The sequence below is a fragment of the Acipenser ruthenus genome, chromosome 6 (assembly GCF_902713425.1).
Source record: "Acipenser ruthenus chromosome 6, fAciRut3.2 maternal haplotype, whole genome shotgun sequence".
Classification (NCBI taxonomy): Eukaryota; Metazoa; Chordata; class Actinopteri; order Acipenseriformes; family Acipenseridae; genus Acipenser; species Acipenser ruthenus.
Genome location: NC_081194.1, coordinates 81,804,972 through 81,824,398, shown reverse-complemented (window position 1 = coordinate 81,824,398; position 19,427 = coordinate 81,804,972). Strand labels below are relative to the sequence as shown.

The window sequence follows — 19,427 nt, the reverse complement described above, 5'->3', positions numbered from 1 at the left end:
GTTGTAAAACTGGGATACTCCTTCCAAAATTCCACATACATTCTGGTGTTGCACCCAATAAAGGATCTATAAGCATAGTGCAAGTGGTTATCTATTCAGGACTACTTTCAGAATCTAATGCATTATAAATGAACAATTATGATAAACTGTAATTAGTAGCCTCCAGTCAATGTTTATAAATGTGCCTATTAATAGTCTGCCTATAATGACAATTATTTTTTCTTTTTTTGTTCAATAACACTTCAGTGGAATTCTGACATTTTTGCAGGATCTACCAAGATTATTTTTTTTATTTTTGTAGTAGTTTCCAGTGCCTCACAAACAAAAATTTAAACTGCAGTATTGGAAGTACCATACAATTGCATTTTGGTAAAAAAAGTTGGGATACAAAGCACATAATTTCCATCTCAATGCTGGATATAACAGGACTGTAGAGTATTATGGTCAAATACAGAGCAAATGCTTTTCTTCCAAGATGACAATTATATGAAATGAGAATAAAATGAGAAAAAAAAAAATCCAGGTTTTGTAGTCAACTACAGCATTACTCACATTTACAAAATAGTGGTATAGTATTTGTGATAGAAAGAGACTGAACAACTAATTCAGGTTTATTGTCATACTGTGTATGATTCCCAATACTGAAATGCTGTGCTGTATTTTTTGCAATTGAGCTCATCTTCTCACCCCTGCCCTGCCCCCTGTGAGTTTTTTTTTCCTCTTGATTGATTGTTACTCTGACTTGTTATGGATTTAAACAAGTGTTTTGTTTTTTGTTTTTTTTTTGGGGGGGGGGGGGGGGGGGTGTATTTTGTTTGACCACCAACTGGTACAAACGAATAAGGTAAAAAAAGTAAAAATGAAATATATATTTGATTACTATATGCATAAACAGATCTATTTAATATGTATACTAGTTTTTAAAGTGTTACTAGCAATGTTACACAGTAATCCACAGCTCCACATGTATTACTGCATTTTTTTTTTTTTTTTTTTTAACCCTTTCATAAACGTCAAATCGATGCATCTGCTTTTTTGGAGAACGATATATCGATAGTGAAAAATTAGGCATCACCCCAGCCTTAGACATCATGCAAATCTGTAAAAATAAACTGGAACCACTATCTACTGTAACAGTTATTCTTGCTAACAACACAGCATAAATACAAACACTGACAGGTGACAATGATTACAGCTACTCTATAAACCACAATTTCATTCTGCATTGTAAAGATCTGTCACAATAATCTGTTGTGTTTTTTGGAGGCGATTTGACTGTACTAGTCAACTATATACTAAGGTTTTTCCCTCTCTCAGGCTGACATCTGCTGGCATAACATTGGTAGCAAAAGATTAAAATGCCAATACAGAAACTGTGTTATAATATCAAAAATGTTTTAAATGTTTCCATGATGTTATGGGGTACAAACAGTACAGTAAGATTAGTTACTAGAAAGAGTATGCAAGTATAATTCTGTAGAGAAAGAATGTAAGTTAAAATATTCTAGGGTAAGAATACTGATATAAAAATGAAAAATAACTTAAAATGAATATGAAAAATACTATTGTTAAGATTATTTATTGTTAAGAGGACTCCAGTCACACTACTGTAGTAGCAACTATAGCAGGACTACTGAATTTAGACCTCTGTGTTAGTTGGTCCACAATACAACGTATATAACAAGGTACTTGTCAGCAAGCAGTCTTAGTGGGGTAACACGGGCAACAGAATGCCCACCCCAGCACCATAACCAGTTAACATTTTGTACTTCACCTACGGTAATTCACATTCAGCAATATGGTGTATATGTAATTGCACTGAATATTAAGATTTTATGTATACTAGTTTGTTATTATTTTATCTAACATTTTAACAGAATTCCATTCTCTCTTTCTACAATGAAAACAATGAAGAAAAAAAAACACTTTAAAACATTTCAGAAAAGCTTAATTGAAAAGCTTAAATACAAATATAAATTGCTTACCACCAAAAAAATCTCCATCTCTGAGTTGGCACATTAAGTTTGCCGACTCCACCAGCACTGTACCTCTGTCAATGAAAAACATGCGATTGCCAAGTGCACCGTTCCTTATTATAACATCATTTGTTTGGTACATTTCAAACTGCAGCTTGTCGAGCATCGCTGTGATAAAGTTTGGGTCCGTGTCTTTAAAAAGTGGCATGTTAGACACAAGACGTTGGCAGTTGTAAATGATTACATCCTGTTGGAAAAAAAGTTGAAAGGTTTTACAATCAAGAACTCCAGCCATGAAGTCATATGAAAAACCTTCATGCGGGACTTCAGGACTGCAATGTGTTATTATTCTAGTCCACATTTTTCCACTAATCACTTCCATTTTTTTCACACGATTTCAGTCCTTGCACTTTAATAAGTACCTTGATTATCCATCGCTGGGGATTATATCCCTGTCGACAGGACTATAGTGAGATAAAGCGGTGGCAGGCGTATGCACACACTACAGTTTTGCATACTGTATCTACTTTTTTGGCCACCTCCATTTTTTATTGGCCGTTATATTCTGGAAGTGATCTGTATCTTTCTTCAGTGGCAACAAGATCACAAGTGTTCTACAGACACTGCGGCAAACCTTTCAACATTGACGCTCTGAGAGAGACAGTATAACTGAGATACTTACTGAGGTGCAAGGATTAGGGCGCATTAAAACAAAAATTAGTAAGTTACTGAAAAACTGACTCAGTGGGGCCGTTAGGTTGCCAGTTTTCAGTTAGATTTCCAGTTTATGAATTTCACCTGTGTATCCGACAGCTTTCGCATTTTGAAATACAGTAGCTTGTAACTGTGAATAATTTATGGGAAATAAAGTGGTTAAAAAAAAATGAAATACTAGAAATAGTGTAAATTGGGGGTATGACCATCATTGACAGCTAGGACAGTACTGATAATACACTGGCTGAAAGCAAGAATACTGTAGCTAGCAAACATTGTTCTATTGTTAAGATTAAAACAATTAGAACAACAATTAAAAATTAGCTATCAGACATTTCTTAATTTTTTGGGGGGATTTTAACCCGAGAATTAAAAACTGTGGAGCTAGCCACTGCTGGAAACTTTTTGGGGTACAGACTCAGGTGATTAAAAAGATTGCATAATAACACTGCCAGCCTAGTCTCAAGAGAAAGGCATTGTTCATTTTTAATGTTTACCCTCCTGTTTCCTAACCCCCCGAATAAAGCCCTGTTTAATATTAAAGCTAGTATCTTTCACCATACCTGTCTCAGTGATTCTGATAGCTCCATGAGGATAGCATCTTCCTCAAACCACTTCCCTTGGTAACTGCTTTCTAAATAATCCATAACCCGATGCCTAATATCAGATGGTAGACGATGGCAGCGCATGTACTCCTTACACAAGTTACACTGTACACAGCAAAAAGCATTACAGTAGATAAAGGTTCATTTGCAATACATTTCTACTCTGTGGTGAAAGTTAAGCACGTAAAAAATTACCCACTTTTAAAGCCTATCCTGTGACAATAAATTTACATATAAGATGATCCTGACATTTCTGTTAAGAACAGTTCTGATCTACAATTATGTATACAATCAAGTAACTGCTATTTAGGATAAGTGTATAATTTTCCTATTCTGTACGGAGAATCCCCAATGTGGATGACTTAAATTGCAATTGAATAGACAAATTAATGATTGTAATGAATTTGGCTGGAGTCCGTAGGTGCTGACAGCTGTCAATGCTGGCCGAGCCCTTACTCCAGGCTCTAAAGACGACCGTCTCCGTTTGGCCTCGACATGCGTGACAGAGGCCAAACAAAAAAGATACAAGCATTATTACTGTAGGATTACAATACAAACATGTAAATTACCTTGATGTCATAAACTTGTCTGCTTGCCTCAGAATTTGTGAGCACTGAGGTAAGACTGGCAAGAAGCAGTGCATACATAACTGCTCCAATCAGCATGCTGATAATCACAACCCAGATGTCACACAACCCTAAAAGTAGGAAAAAGGAGGACAATGAGGACCTGTTTCAAAAACAGTAGGTTACCTGATTTCTCACTTCATAATACTTTACAATACTAAGATCAGTTCCTCAAATAAAATGGCAACAAGCCCACTAAGAAGCTAAGAAGTGGGACTTGTGCTCAATAGCGTAAACAGATAAAGAATACTCTTACATAAAGTGAATGCTTTTCACCTTCAACTGTTTAAATCTTAAGTAGAGAATGAACAAGTCAAATTGCCTATAGTGAGTCAGGACATCAAACTTATCTGGTAGCCAGATTGCTTGTTAAAAGGAATGCATAATCTTAACTTTTGGCACCCAAATGGAACGCTGTTTTCTAGAATGTTGGAAGTTATCATTGTACTATACTTTTCTACATTTTGGAAATGCGCATTCCAAGCCTGGAATGGTTGGAGGGGATAGGTCTGTTTGGTTCCTGGTAGAAATTCACAACAAGTTCTCCTTGAACTACTTTTAGATTTAAAACCATTATCAATATAATCAGTTGTCATTACCTCTTGGAATTCCAGTAGTTCCATAACTAAGTGTCATCATGTGGCATAATGCACGAAACATGGCTTTTGAATATTGTTGGCCAATAGACTTATCCTGTTAAAAAATTAAATAAACATAGTTTCATCTATCTATACAATCAGACAAAATAAGCACTTAATGGGTTATCTTCTTAGTTTTTTATATAAAAGAGGACAACAAAAACAGTTATGTAACAGTACGAACTGTCCCCAAAACAAGGCAAAAAGTTAAGTTTATAATACTTATAGAAAACATTTAACCCATCTGCTTCTATGTCACAGAGCAAGTGGGTTCACCTACATGACACATCCCAGGCTTCAAAGCAGACTGAAGACAGCACATAATAATAATAATAATAATAATAATAATAATAATAATAATAATAATAATAATTCCAAGATGGCACCAGAAGGCCATATTGGTTAGGTGGTAAAAACTAAAAATATGGTGATTGTTACACAGTCCAAGTTTCAAGACAATACAACCAATAGTACCCAGAGTACAGCAATAACCAATACATCTTGCTTTCATTATACACTTGGTTCGTTTAGGCAGTTTGTTGCTAATTGAAGTGTGGTTTGGTTCACTAGGACGAGTTGTGAAACGTCCAAGAACTTAACAGAATGTGCACCAAAGAACTGAACCCATATACCATTTAGAAAAAAAAAAAAAAAAACAGAATCATATTTGATATTTATTAATTTCAAACTGAACATAATGGGTTCAATTGCAGCATACCACATGTAGTCCACTTGATGTTTCTAACTAGTGGATTAAGCAGGTTTAGTCACCTTGACTGGACTAAAGTACACCTGCTAATCCTGGTTATAGCATACCAGAAGTTAGTCATCACAGGTGGATCATCTGTTAAAATCAGGCTAAACAAGATCCTGACTGCCATGTACCAAATTGATTAATTTAGTACCATGAAGGATAAGACTAACTTAATATGCATGCTCAACCAAAGCATTTACTGCTTACAATGTTTTGTAGAGACAGCTGTGTTTTTCCCCTGAAATGACTTGTACAACTTTATTCCATTTAGCGGACTGAAGCAGGTTCTCTTGCAGTATTTCCCTGTATTTTGCTCCATCCATTCTTCCTTCAATTTTAACAAGATGCCCAGTCCCTGCTGATGAGAAGCATCCCCACAGCATGATGCAGCCACCACCATACTTCACTGTAGGGATGGTGTGTCTTGAGGCATGGGCAGTGTTAGGTTTGCGCCACACATAGCGCTTTGAGTATTGGCCAAAAAGCTCTATCTTGGTCTCATCTGACCACAAAACCTTTTCCCACATCGCAGCTGGGTCACTGTGGCAATGTGCCCCGCCCCTGTGTGCATATTATGTGTTGTATGTTGCGTGCGTGTGTTAATGTTGGTGTATAGTCATTGGTACACGGGATATAAACGGGTCTGTGTTTCACGTGTATTTAAAAAGTGTAGATTTGTATTTAGGCACGAGGAGGGCACAAATCACTTCACGTGCTGGTTAAATGTAATATGTAAGCACAGGATTGCACAGAATTAATTCACGTGCTGGGATTCAAGTGAATAATTAATTAGTAATTGAATCCCAGCACAACAGTATATATAGAAACACGTAGCATTCAGTCGGGGTTGGGTGTTCGAGAGTGGAGAACGGGTGAGAAAGAGAAGGAGAAACGTTAAAGTGAAATAATCTGTAAGTGTTTGTACTCACCGTGTTTGTTTGTCTCTCCGTGCACCGTTTGTTAAGTGTTTAGTACGTTTTGTTTGTCTATTTATTTTGGCGCAAGTGCCGTGTCCTGTTTTGTGTTTAAAACCTTTTATTTTCTGTTCTGTTTATTAAATGCTGAGCGAAAGCATTCGCTCAGCTTCACCAAACCACACCTCTCTGTCTGTTTATTTCCTGCTTCTGGTCTGACGCCACCCACTCCGGCCGTCTTTGTGACAGTCACTCTCACGCTTTCTGGCAAACTCCAGACGTGCTTTCAGATGGTAATTTTTGAGTAACGGCTTATTTCTTGCCACCCTCCGATACAGGCCAGTGTTATGCAGAGCTCTTGATATGGTTGACTGGTGCACCATTACTCCACTCCCAGCCACTGAACTCTGTAGCTCCTTCAAAGTGATTGTTGGCCTCTCTGTGGCTTCTCTCACAAGTCTCCTTTTTGTTTGAGCACTGAGTTTTGAGGGACGGCCTTTTCTTGGCAGTGCCTGGGTGGTGTGATGCAGCTTCCACTTCCTGATTATTGATCCAACTGTGCTCACTGGGATATCCAAACACTTGGATATTATTTTGTACCCTTTCCCTAATCTATGCATTTGTATTACTTTATCTCTAACTTCTGTAGAATGCTCTTTGGTCTTCATTTTCCTTCAGATACACAGCCTGACCAATGATCCTTCAACAGTGGGGTTTTTATCCAGAAAATGACAGCAACTTTAATGGTTCACAGGTGGAGGCCAATGACAAGGTAATTGTGTCCTCGTTAGGGCAATTTCTTTCATCGGTGTAAACTGGGAGCTTCCACAGCACAGGGGTTGAATACTTATGCAAGCAAGATATTTCAGTTTTTTATTTTTCTAAAAAACATTTCCCAACATAAAACCAATGTCACCTTACAATAACTGATTTTGAGTTTCAGTGTTTTAAAATAAAATATCAAACAGAACGAAATTTCAATATACCATTTGTAATTCAGTAATATGAGAGAATTGGTCAGGGGTCTGAATACTTTTGCAAGGCACTGTATATATATATATTATATATATATATATTTTTTTATTATTTGTTTATTTAGCAGACGCCTTTACCCAAGGCGACTTACAGAGACTAGGGTGCGTGAGCTATGCATCAGCTGCAGAGTCCCTTACAATTACATCTCACCCGAAAGACGGAGCACAAGGAGTTGAAGTGACTTGCTCAGGGTCGCACAATGAGTCAGTGGCTCAGGTGGGATTTGAACCGGGGACCTCCTGGTTACAAGCCCTTTTCTTTAACCACTGGACCACACAGCCTCCATATATATATATATATATATATATATATATATATATATATATATATATATATATATATATATATATATATATATATATATATATATATATATATATATATAAACTGCATCATCATTCATGTTGGTGTTGCTTTAAAATAAGCTGCTTTCAGGAGACCTACAGTTGTTCATTACTGAGATAGAGCACTCTCCATTGCTTTTGCCATTGTCTGTCATGAAGTTTTTGCAGCAGCAGAAGAAAAAGTGCTTTTCTTTTTAACCAACGCTCCATTTTTTTTTTTAACTCTTTACACCAGCCCTATTTCCGCCTGTTTTTCACAGTTTTCATTCATGTATGTTTAACTACTGGATAGTTTATACGGCATGCATGTAACATATCAAATGAAAGGCCACAAAATGTCCTTTCATATTATGTAAGTTGCAACAGGCATACTATATGTAGTAGAGATGAGAATATATGTAAAATTTCCAAAATAACCATGTTTGGTCACTGCTATATATATTGTAAACATAGATGGCTAAAAAAAAAAAAAAACACTTCACCATTGAACCTCAATATGAAATTAACAAGGGGGGTGGAGAAGCTGAGCTTCCAACAATACCGCCCCTTTCAGTCTAGCCGCTATAATCACAGAGCAATAGACTCAAAACGAAACCTAAGCTGTAAACTCTGTCACGTGATGAGAGGCTTAACTTCAGGCAATCGTAGTTCCGGCTATGACTAGGAATACCGCATACACACAGTGAATACGTCTTTGGAAAGCCCCAAGTCTGTACTTTTAAACAAGCCAGGTAGGTGGCTTTTACAGTGCCGGAGTAATATGTGCGTAACCTTCGGTGCCCTGGCGCCCCAAAATGAATGGGGCTGAGTTTTAAGAGTTAATGCGAAAGTCACCGCTTGCAAAACACCTAGATAGACTTAATATTGTCTTTTTTTTTTTTTTTTTTAAACTGTTTACTTCCTGCAGTGTACTGAGTTTCTATACTCCTTAAAGATAGCGGCCCGTAATCACGTACGAGAGAATAAAGTCTTGCAGCACTTAAAATATCCAGCACTACTTTTATTTTATTTTTTTACACTTCCTTATAGATTGTTGTAGCGTTTCAGGCATTCTAAATTGGGTGAAAAATACAGTAGCTTGGTGTCTTAAAATATCTCTGCAGGATTTTCCTGTATTGAAAGTTGCAGATATGCGGGAGCAACTTGCAAAATGCACGATTCCCGCAATCCTGCGCTGAAATTCAAGCCCTGAATAGACACCCTGATATGCTACCATCAGCATGAAAGTGTAAAAAACAGAATCCTTACCACTAGGCCATCCACTTGTACCCAGGATTTATCTGGAAAGTCAAGCATTAAAACAACCAAGAACTGAAGACAGGCATTCCAGTGACATAAGAGAACAATAATCGCAATCAAGTAGAAGATTTTAATGGCTGAAGCTATTCCATGCATATGGACCTACAACAGAGAGGAGAAATGTAAGGTGGTTTCTATTGGCCTATACAGGATTTCAGTGTGAGAAAATTGCAGACAAATCGCCCACTCCAAAAATCAAGACCACTGTCTGTGCGCACCTCTACTGCAAACACAGCAGACTCACTTATTTTGTAAGCAACTTGTCTGCAGTAACTATTTGCACTTTTCACACCACTTTGTCAAATTGTGTATTCCAGGTTTTAATTTACATATCTGTTATGTATTCATCATTGCTTTGAAAAATTGTTGCGATACGGAAACATTCCCAAATAGTGACAATTAATACTATATACCATTTTGTGCCACATATTTCAGAAATGTATTTATTTATGTCTAACAGTATCAATTACACACTGAACAGAAACATGATCATGATGACTTGTTACTACTATCAAACCATATTAAAACATTAAAGCATCTATTTCACAGACCTAAACTAGCAGAAATCATATACTATCTTACCTATAGTAGCATTAAGTAGTCCACAATTAGTGCTAATCATGTGCTGTAAAACTAGCTTTAAAAAAAAAAAGTATACTTGCCTCTTCCCAGATGCGGATATACCGAACCAATTTGAAAAACCGAAATAAACGTAGTAAGCTGAACAGTCTAGTTATCTTGATCATGCGTGTAACACGTACCGCTGTATATCCAGATGGGTAAGTAGAAACCAAACCTGCAGACTTAAAAGAAAGTAATATTACTGAAATACCTAAAGACTATAAGAGCTAGAAACGAACCACATGACTCACAAAACTTTTCATTTACCTAAACTATTCATTTTAAAAGTGAATGTGGTTGCTGGGCACTACGGATTTATATAGCTTTCAGGTTATGTCATGGAACCAGGGCCGGATTAACCTATATGCAAATTACGCTATAGTGTAGGGCCCCCAGCAGGTCACCGTTTGTTTGTGACATTGTACAAAAACTGCATGTGGCTGGGCACAGGTCACACAGGAAGAGCGGCGCACAGAAGCTTACTTTTTGATTCATTTTTTTCTTTTTTTTTCTCGATTACAGCATACCTGGGCTTCATTCAATAGGTAGTGCTCTGCCGTGGCGCTACGTAACATAAATTGGCTCTAATCGAACAGCGTGTTATGGAACAGAGCTTTCAAGATGGCAGAAAGCACAGTACTAGCGTTGTTTTTGGATGCATTTATGGAAAACTGTGCAGAAAATCTGCTGTTTAATAGCTATACTGCCCTGGTATCGAGAGCCAACACCATGGTTTAGCAGCAGTGAACTCAAAGATGTTCAAGACATGCCACAATCTAATTAGGCCTAACCCACTTTCAGCATTTATTTTGTTAATTTAAATTTACAATTAAAGCACTGCTGTCCATTTGTTTTTTCTCTCCAATATGATTTAAGTCTAGACTAGTACATATATAATTTTGTTGCTGGGCTCCCGAGTGGTGCATCCAGTAAAGGCGCTCCACGTGGACTGCAGGATGTGCCCTATAGTCTGGACGTCGCGAGTTCGAGTCCAGGCTATTCCTTTGCTGACCGAGGACGGGAGCTTCCGGGGGGGGGAGCTCAATTGGCCGAGCACCACCTGGGAGGAGGGAGGGTTAGGTCGGCCAGGGTGTCCTTGGCTCACCATGCACCAGCGACCCCTGTAGTCTGGACGGGCGCCTGCGGGCTTGCCTGTAAGCCGCCCAAGAGCTGCGTTGTCCTCCGACGCTGTAGCTCTTGGGTGGCTGCATGGCGAGTCTGCAATGTGTTTGTCTTCGCCCTCCCGAGTCAGCGCAGGGGTGGTAGCGTGAGCTGAGCCTAAAAATAATTGGCCATTCCAAAATGGGGAGAAAATAAAAATAATTGGCAACGACTAAATTTAAAAAAAAACAAAAACAAATGTTTATAATATGCTTGGTTAGATAGAAATGTAACACTGCAAAAGTAGCTAATTTTAGTAAAGTTTTCACAAAAAAAAGGATGAAAGTGTTCGATGTAGCCTGTACTGCTGTGCTTTTTCAGCCGAAATACACTGTGAAGCTGAATAATCTCGCAGAAATAGCAAAACTATTAAAAAAAAAAAAAAAAAATACAGCATTACATATAATTCACCTTTAACACAGCGCTAGTCGTCCATTATTTTTCTTTTCAAACGCAGTTAAGAAAATATTCCTTATGTAAGGCCGACCGAACAAACAACAAGCTGGGCGTATCGAATGTTGCATGCGATGCTGCAGATTCACTTCATTTAAAAAGGAAAAATAGTAAATGAATTACGAAAAAGAATGCATACAGATATTTTGGTCAAAATGTCCAATACGTGGGAAAATTAAACCAGTCAGCAGGAAAAAATGCATGAATCATGCTCAATTTACGTATTCATTTATTTCAGTTTAGGGGCAATTTACAAACCTGTCTTGTCTCAAATGTACATAGTATGCCTCTTTAAATTTTAATAACTTTTCTTTTTAATTAGGGGTTTGGAATTTTAGAAAAAAAGGCAGGTAAAGGAAAACATGTACAATGCGGGAGGATGAAGGAAATTCAAATGTGGATGTCTGCAGCCGGCAAGAACGGTTTAAGTCTATAGTGTTTGTTTGTCTCCCTATTATAGTTACAAAAAAAATTATAATAATTAAAAGGACAGAAAAGATATTCCCTTTTTTTTTGTTAAACTAGATTTTTTTTTTCTATTGAATGCAATGCTACTGCTGGTCCGTAGCTGGAATCAGGTTTGGAGAAAATAAAAAAACATTGTTTTTGTTTTGCTATATATATATATATATAATTCTGCTGGTATTGTGAATATATAATAGCTGCAGGACCTTCTGGTAAACTAACAAAACCACTGACCCATTAACCCCAGTGGATATTATATTATGCACTTGCTAATGCTTTTGTACTTTACTGCCTGGGACTGAAGCTGTTTTTTTTATGCCTGTGATCCATATTGCATCATATTGATGTAAACTTTCTCATGTTCTATGTTCCCATAGATCTTTGACAGTAAATTAAAATTATCATTAACAGTGAGATTTAATTACAGTAGATGCTGCTTATTAACAACCTCTCGGTTCCCAGAAAAAAATTTGCCATTAACCAAAGCCGCCAATAAGCAAAAAGCACCCGTTTTCAATTGCATTTACATGGATATATATACACAAATATATATAAACACATACAGACGTGCTCAAATTTGTTGGTACCCTTACAGCTCATTGAAATAATGCTTCATTCCTCCTGAAAAATGATGAAATTAAAAGCTATTTTATCATGTATACTTGCATGCCTTTGGTATGTCATAGAATAAAGCAAAGAAGCTGTGAAAAAAGATGAATTATTGCTTATTCTACAAAGATATTCTAAAATGGCCTGGACACATTTGTTGGTACCCCTTAGAAAAGATAATAAATAATTGGATTATAGTGATATTTCAAACTAATTTGTTTCTTTAATTAGTATCACACATGTCTCCAATCTTGTAATCAGTCATTCAGCCTATTTAAATGGAGAAAAGTAGCCACTGTGCTGTTTGGTATCATTGTGTGCACCACACTGAACATGGAGCAGAGAAAGCAAAGGAGAGAGTTGTCTGAGGAGATCAGAAAGAAAATAATAGACAAGCATGGTAAAGGTAAAGGCTACAAGACCATCTACAAGCAGCTTGATGTTCCTGTGACAACAGTTGCAAATATTATTAAGAAGTTTAAGGTCCATGGAACTGTAGCCAACCTCCCTGGGCGCGGCCGCAAGAGGAAAATCGACCCCAGATTGAACAGAAGGATAGTGCAAATGGTAGAAAAAGAACCAAGGATAACTGCCAAAGAGATACAAGCTGAACTCCAAGGTGAAGGTACGTCAGTTTCTGATCGCACCATCCGTCGCTTTTTGAGCGAAAGTGGGCTCCATGGAAGAAGACCCAGGAGGACTCCACTTTTGAAAGAAAAACATAAAAAAGCCAGACTGGAATTTGCTAAAATGCATATTGACAAGCCACAATCCTTCTGGGAGAATGTCCTTTGGACAGATGAGTCAAAACTGGAGCTTTTTGGCAAGTCACATCAGCTCTATGTTCACAGACGAAAAAATGAAGTTTTCAAAGAAAAGAACACCATACCTACAGTGAAACATGGAGGAGGCTCGGTTATGTTTTGGGGCTGCTTTGCTGCGCCTGGCACAGGGTGCCTTGAATCTGTGCAGGGCACAATGAAATCTCAAGACTATCAAGGCATTCTGGAGCGAAACGTACTGCCCAGTGTCAGAAAGCTCTGTCTCAGGCGCAGGTCATGGGTCCTCCAACAGGATAATGACCCAAAACACACAGCTAAAAGCACCCAAGAATGGATAAGAACAAAACATTGGACTATTCTGAAGTGGCCTTCTATGAGTCCTGATCTGAATCCTATCGAACATCTATGGAAAGAGCTGAAACTTGCAGTCTGGAGAAGGCACCCATCAAACCTGAGACAGCTGGAGCAGTTTGCTCAGGAAGAGTGGGCCAAACTACCTGTTAACAGGTGCAGAAGTCTCATTGAGAGCTACAGAAAACGTTTGATTGCAGTGATTGCCTCTAAAGGTTGTGCAACAAAATATTAGGTTAGCGGTCCCATCATTTTTGTCCATGCCATTTTCATTTGATTTCTTATTTACAATATTATGTTGAATAAAAAATCAAAAGCAAAGTCTGATTTCTATTAAATATGGAATAAACAATGGTGGATGCCAATTACTTTTGTCAGTTTCAAGTTATTTCAGAGAAAATTGTGCATTCTTCGTTTTTTGTGGAGGGGTACCAACAAATTTGAGCACGTCTGTATATACACACATACACACTGTAGTTGTACAAATATGGCACTGAAATACTGTACGTTTTAAATGTTACAGTGTTAAAAAATGAACATGAGAAACACGAAATACCCAAACATAGAACTGTTTACTTCACGCGTGTGTAAAACAAAAAAAAGGGGAGTAGGCTTAAATAGTACTAAACAACGATGTACTACAATTGTCCTTACAATGAGTAAAGCAAACATAAAATATGTGTTGTACTTAGAATCGATTCTAAACAACACACTTTTAAAATAAGAAATTGTCCAACGTTGTCTGCTTTTTACAATGTACCACCTCCTGCTGTAAACCCATCTCAATTTTGCGTGCAGCTTCGTAGCCAGTTTCAAAGCCACGATTCTGCCTCAGTCCTCCAGAAATACACAGTTGTGAAGTCAGTGTGTTATAAAAGCTGCATGAAGTATGCACATAAATCATGCAAGTGCGCTCTACAGCACTGACAACTAGTAATAAAGCTGTCAATAAGCGGCATGCAGTTGCTAATATCAGAATTCCATTAATATTAAAGTCATTGGGACGGGATTGGTTCCTGTGAAAATGTTGTTAATAACCAAAAGTTGTCTTTATCAGGGTTGCTAATAACCGCCATCTACGATCACTCGCATGTGATAACCAATATGCCAATAACACCATTCGCCATAATATGGACAGGGACCCCAAAATATGGGTTAGCGTAGGGCCCCCACGTCCTTTAATCCGGCCCTGCATGGAACTGTCAGTTGTTTAAAAACTGAAAACAGGGTCATAAAGAAGTAACAATACTACAGAATTATATAGAGTGTTTTATAACTTACTCTTGCAATTAGAAGGCCATAGTCAACTGGCAGGACTGCAAGTAGGTCTGGAAGAAACCATGATTTAAAATAGTGATTTCTTATCTTGTTCAAGTCTAAAACAATGTCCTAGAAATAAAAAATAGAAATAAAAAATAGCAATTCAGTTGTACAGTTAAATGAACATTAATGTTGGTTCTGTGTAATAGTGAAAGGGTGAAAATGTAAGTACAGTACAACCTCAGTTATGAACACCTTGGGAATGGAGGTTGTTTGTAAGTCTGAAATGTCTATAACTCTGAATTTTCAATGGTTTCAATAAATCAATAAATGTGCACCCCTGCCATCTACACCCTCAATCTGGCGAAAAATACAGCACAGTAATGCAATACTCAAATTGTTATGGTTTGAAAGGTTTTAAAAACGTACTATACATGGGTAAAAAGCTAAATTGAACTTACTATTCAAATCATAACTAGCAAAAACAAAGATTTAAACAGCCAGGAAAACCTAATGTAGTACTAACTGTAGTACTAAAAAATTAATGTAGTACTAAATGCATTCATGCAGCTTGCTCAGTCATTCAGAGCCCTTTGGCTTGAAAACAAACTAAACTATGTTTAAAACTAAAATTGCCCTCACTTCCTTTGAAATCTGCCTCAAGTCTGTCCGGATACATTTGTTGGTACAGTAATTCTGACCGTGACCAGCACGCGGCTTGTGAGAGCTTTATCAAAATCATCAGCAGCAGCGTTGTGTACGATCTCTGCTGTCTATCGTCTGTTGGATTTTTTTTTATATATTGTTAATGTTTTCTTTCAATTGAAAGTGTATCGCATTTGCGCTTCCCAGTTCTTACCATTTCAGCAGGTTAACGTGCTTTTTTAAACTGGAATCGGGTTACATTGTAGGCATGATTGAGTGATTGCATACTTCGGGCTGAAAGTGGGATATTTGGTTGACTGGCCAGTTCGTAAGTTTGGTGTTCGTAACTCTGAGGTGCTACTGTGTTGGTGCAATCGTGTACACAGACTGGACTGTATAAGAGTGTCTTTGTACTGTGAACCAACTGTAAAAGTAGAACGTTTTCAAACACTGAATAACATTGGCTGCATATTGTGCAAGTATATTGATGATGATGATTAAATCATTTCATGCAGGCATAAACAATTTGGGTAATTGCACCCAAGAATGTTTATAAGTAGAATGTTTTAATGCACAAAATAAAATGGTTATATAATGCTTTTAGACAAAATGGTTTTATGAACTGAATAAAACTAGTTACATCCTGTGTATATAAAAGAATATTACATATGCTTGGGTTAGTGCACATGTAGAGGTGTTCACTGTGAAGTTTAAATGCAAGTTTTCACATAAGTGACTTTAGTGTGTGTTCAATGCATGTATAATTATGAAGAATGTCACATGTTGATGTTACTGTATGTGCTATTTGTGTTTTTGTTTTATTTTAGAAAGGAGGCGATTGCCACTATTTCTGTGTACACTTCATTTGGTTTATTTCTTTATTTTCTTTCCACTATGAATGTTTGGTCCCTAAAGTCATTGTTAATGCTACTATCTATTGACAGTGTTGGTCTCCAAGTGCATGGTAAATTCCACTATCTATTGATAGTATTCTTGTAAGATTTGTTCTTATTGATTTAGACTCATTGAGATATTTAGATCCTTGATAGATATCTACCTACTTAATTGCAAAAGCTTATCTGTTAGTGGTAACCCATTTGAACTTAGTGTTATTGACCTTGAATTGTTTATCTGCAAACAAAATGACAACCAAGTCCTTCTTGCTTCAAGTGCTCTTAAAATAAAGAACTACTTGTTACTACAACTTTACCCAAGTCTCATTATTCAATCTCTGTGCCCTGTGACTGGGCAACATGTACTAGTTTAGATGGTCTCTAAGAAATACACACACATTCAGGAGCTGGCAATGTGCATTGCTTAAACTAGTTTCAGTAAGCTAACCTTTGTTTTCTGACATTGTAAGTACTAGCATTGAAAATGAATACATGTGTTACAGTAAAATGAAACTTACCGCCTTATCATCACTGATGAAGCCCGTGTAGAAATTTAAGACAAGATCCACAATAAATAGGCTGTCAGAAATAACATTGTAGGCTAGCCATAGGGCATCCTTATGAATGACTTCACTAAAGAAACTCACACCCAGGGGGATAATCAAGACATTGATTAATGTGACCACTAGCATAACCACAATCCAATAACCTCTGTAAAAAAAAAAAAAAATTCAAAGTCATATATTTTAGCGGTGAAGTATAGAGAACAACACCACAAAGGAAGCTAACGGTCCTTCGACTGGATCTGCTTCTGACATAGCTATTCCTAAAAACTTAATGTATTAAGTGAGGCGGTAGGCCTAGGCTATGTGGCAGCTGTTAGTTAGTAAATGGAATATATTTCTACAAACGTTTCAGAGGGCACTGACAATCTCACCATCAAAACGTTCACTGCATCGGGGTCCATTAGGAAAACAGCGCACAGGGTAAATTGTAAGCGAGAACAAAGCAAGTAACGGCTCAAGAAAACGTTTCATGTGTTCTAATCTAAAAAATAATGTGGTTTCACATGGGCGTCTTTCTGCACCTGTGACCACAAACTTTTACTGGTAATTTGTTTTAAACATCCACAGTCTTTCAGAAGTCAGTAGCTGAAAAATGACATTAGAGAGTAAGACTGAAAAATAATGCTCCAAGCAGAAACAGTATAGAATTGTAGTATACAAAAGTCAACATGCACATTGTTGTATAACTAGTGCTGATATAAACACCCGTGGTCAGCGAGTTCTTACCTGAAACAACCGTAAGGGTGAATAATGAATTGTTTTTGATTCTCAGTCCTTTCCTGTTCCCTATGAACAGCTGCCTCGCTGCCAAAATATGTGACCGTCACTTTGTTAACCTCGGGTATAAAAATGTTTCTCCTGGCCTTTTTCTTTTCCTTCACTTCAACCGTCACCCCGTCAGTTGTCCTAGATCTCGGGGGATCGTTACTGCGCGATGGCGTCTCTGTTTCTCGAGGGTGAGGTAGCATCCCGTCTTGAGTGGCCCTCTCTGTTTTAAACATTGAATTGATAATATCGAAAGGGCAGCAATTCATACCTCGTCTAAATGAGATAAAGGACTACATTTAAAAACCCTTCTGTGTTGTGACATGAAGATAACACGTTGTCATAGCAACCTGTAAGGTGGTCACGTGGAGCCTAATCATAATAATTCCAAACCTCGTGCAAACAGGGATTGAAAACGACTCAGTAGCGTCAGACAATCAGCGTCCAGTTCTACTGGGCTCTAATAGACGGTATGCCCACTGGAACAACTCAGCAAAATGTGAATCAAATTTAAAATCAATCCGCGCAAGTAATGTCTTTTTCTTTTTGACTTGCTGTATTTTGAACAGTATATCGCTGCATAATGAAGGCTCGCATAGCGTCGCTCTCGTAAGGACATCCTCACACGGGTAGTGTTGCTTGCGCAACTCGTAATTACATCGTGCTTCATTCGTCCTCAACACCATTTTACTAATCAATTAGTAAAATAAAACCATAAAGCGAGGAAGGGAACTGGGAGACGAAAATGAAATAAAATGGTTGTAGTTTTTGTTTGCCTTTATCCCTCCCCTGTTTCTCTCGCACGCCTCTTATATCCCCTCCATCCCTCTGCCCTTACTCAGACCCCTGTACCCTCATTCTGCAAGCCAAACATGCACCCCAGTTCCCCTACACACCTCCACACATAACATGCAACCCCTGCACACATACACACCCAGTGCACCCCCCTGCACACACGCGCACACACACACACACACACACACACACACACACACACACACACACACACAGTGCCATACAGCTCTGCAGAGTGAAGGTACAGTGCCATACAGCTGTGCAGAGTGAAGGTACAGTGCCATACAGCGCTGCAGAGTGAAGGTACAGTGCCATGCAGCTCTGCAGAGTGAAGGTACAGTGCCATACAGCTGTGCAGTGAAGGTACAGTGCCATGCAGCGCTGCAGAGTGAAGGTACAGTGCCATACAGCTGTGCAGAGTGAAGGTACAGTGCCATACAGCTGTGCAGAGTGAAGGTACAGTGCCATACAGCTGTGCAGAGTGAAGGTACAGTGCCATACAGCTCTGCAGAGTGAAGGTACAGTGCCATACAGCTCTGCAGAGTGAAGGTACAGTGCCATACAGCTGTGCAGAGTGAAGGTACAGTGCCATACAGCTCTGCAGAGTGAAGGTACAGTGCCATACAGCTGTGCAGAGTGAAGGTACAGTGTCATACAGCTCTGCAGAGTGAAGGTACAGTGCCATACAGCTGTGCAGTGAAGGTACAGTGCCATACAGCTCTGCAGAGTGAAGGTACAGTGCCATACAGCTGTGCAGTGAAGGTACAGTGCCATACAGCTCTGCAGAGTGAAGGTACAGTGCCATACAGCTGTGCAGTGAAGGTACAGTGCCATACAGCTGTGCAGAGTGAAGGTACAGTGCCATGCAGCTCTGCAGAGTGAAGGTACAGTGCCATACAGCTGTGCAGTGAAGGTACAGTGTCATACAGCCGTGCAGTGAAGGTACAGTGCCATACAGCTCTGCAGAGTGAAGGTACAGTGCCATAAGGCTGTGCAGTGAAGGTACAGTGCCATACAGCTCTGCAGAGTGAAGGTACAGTGCCATACAGCTGTGCAGAGTGAAGGTACAGTGCCATACAGCTCTGCAGAGTGAAGATACAGTGCCATACAGCTGTGCAGAGTGAAGGTACAGTGCCATGCAGCTCTGCAGAGTGAA

General features: G+C 38.4%; 1 protein-coding gene across 1 annotated transcript in view; it reads right to left on the bottom strand.

Annotated features, from left to right (window-relative positions):
* Window positions 1-17,799, bottom strand: part of LOC117410628 (potassium/sodium hyperpolarization-activated cyclic nucleotide-gated channel 1-like) — a 34,222-nt gene extending 16,423 nt beyond the window's left edge. Inside the window, exons 1-8 of the mRNA XM_034017310.2 lie at window positions 17,438-17,799; window positions 16,664-16,856; window positions 14,629-14,736; window positions 9,568-9,708; window positions 4,521-4,614; window positions 3,865-3,992; window positions 3,254-3,400; window positions 1,986-2,223 (exon numbers count right to left, since the gene is read on the bottom strand). Of these exons, the coding sequence (XP_033873201.2) occupies window positions 1,986-2,223; window positions 3,254-3,400; window positions 3,865-3,992; window positions 4,521-4,614; window positions 9,568-9,708; window positions 14,629-14,736; window positions 16,664-16,856; window positions 17,438-17,745 (1,357 nt within the window). The 5' untranslated portion in view covers window positions 17,746-17,799. The remainder of the gene's footprint in view (window positions 1-1,985; window positions 2,224-3,253; window positions 3,401-3,864; window positions 3,993-4,520; window positions 4,615-9,567; window positions 9,709-14,628; window positions 14,737-16,663; window positions 16,857-17,437) is intronic.
* Between the last annotated feature and the right edge of the window lie 1,628 nt (window positions 17,800-19,427).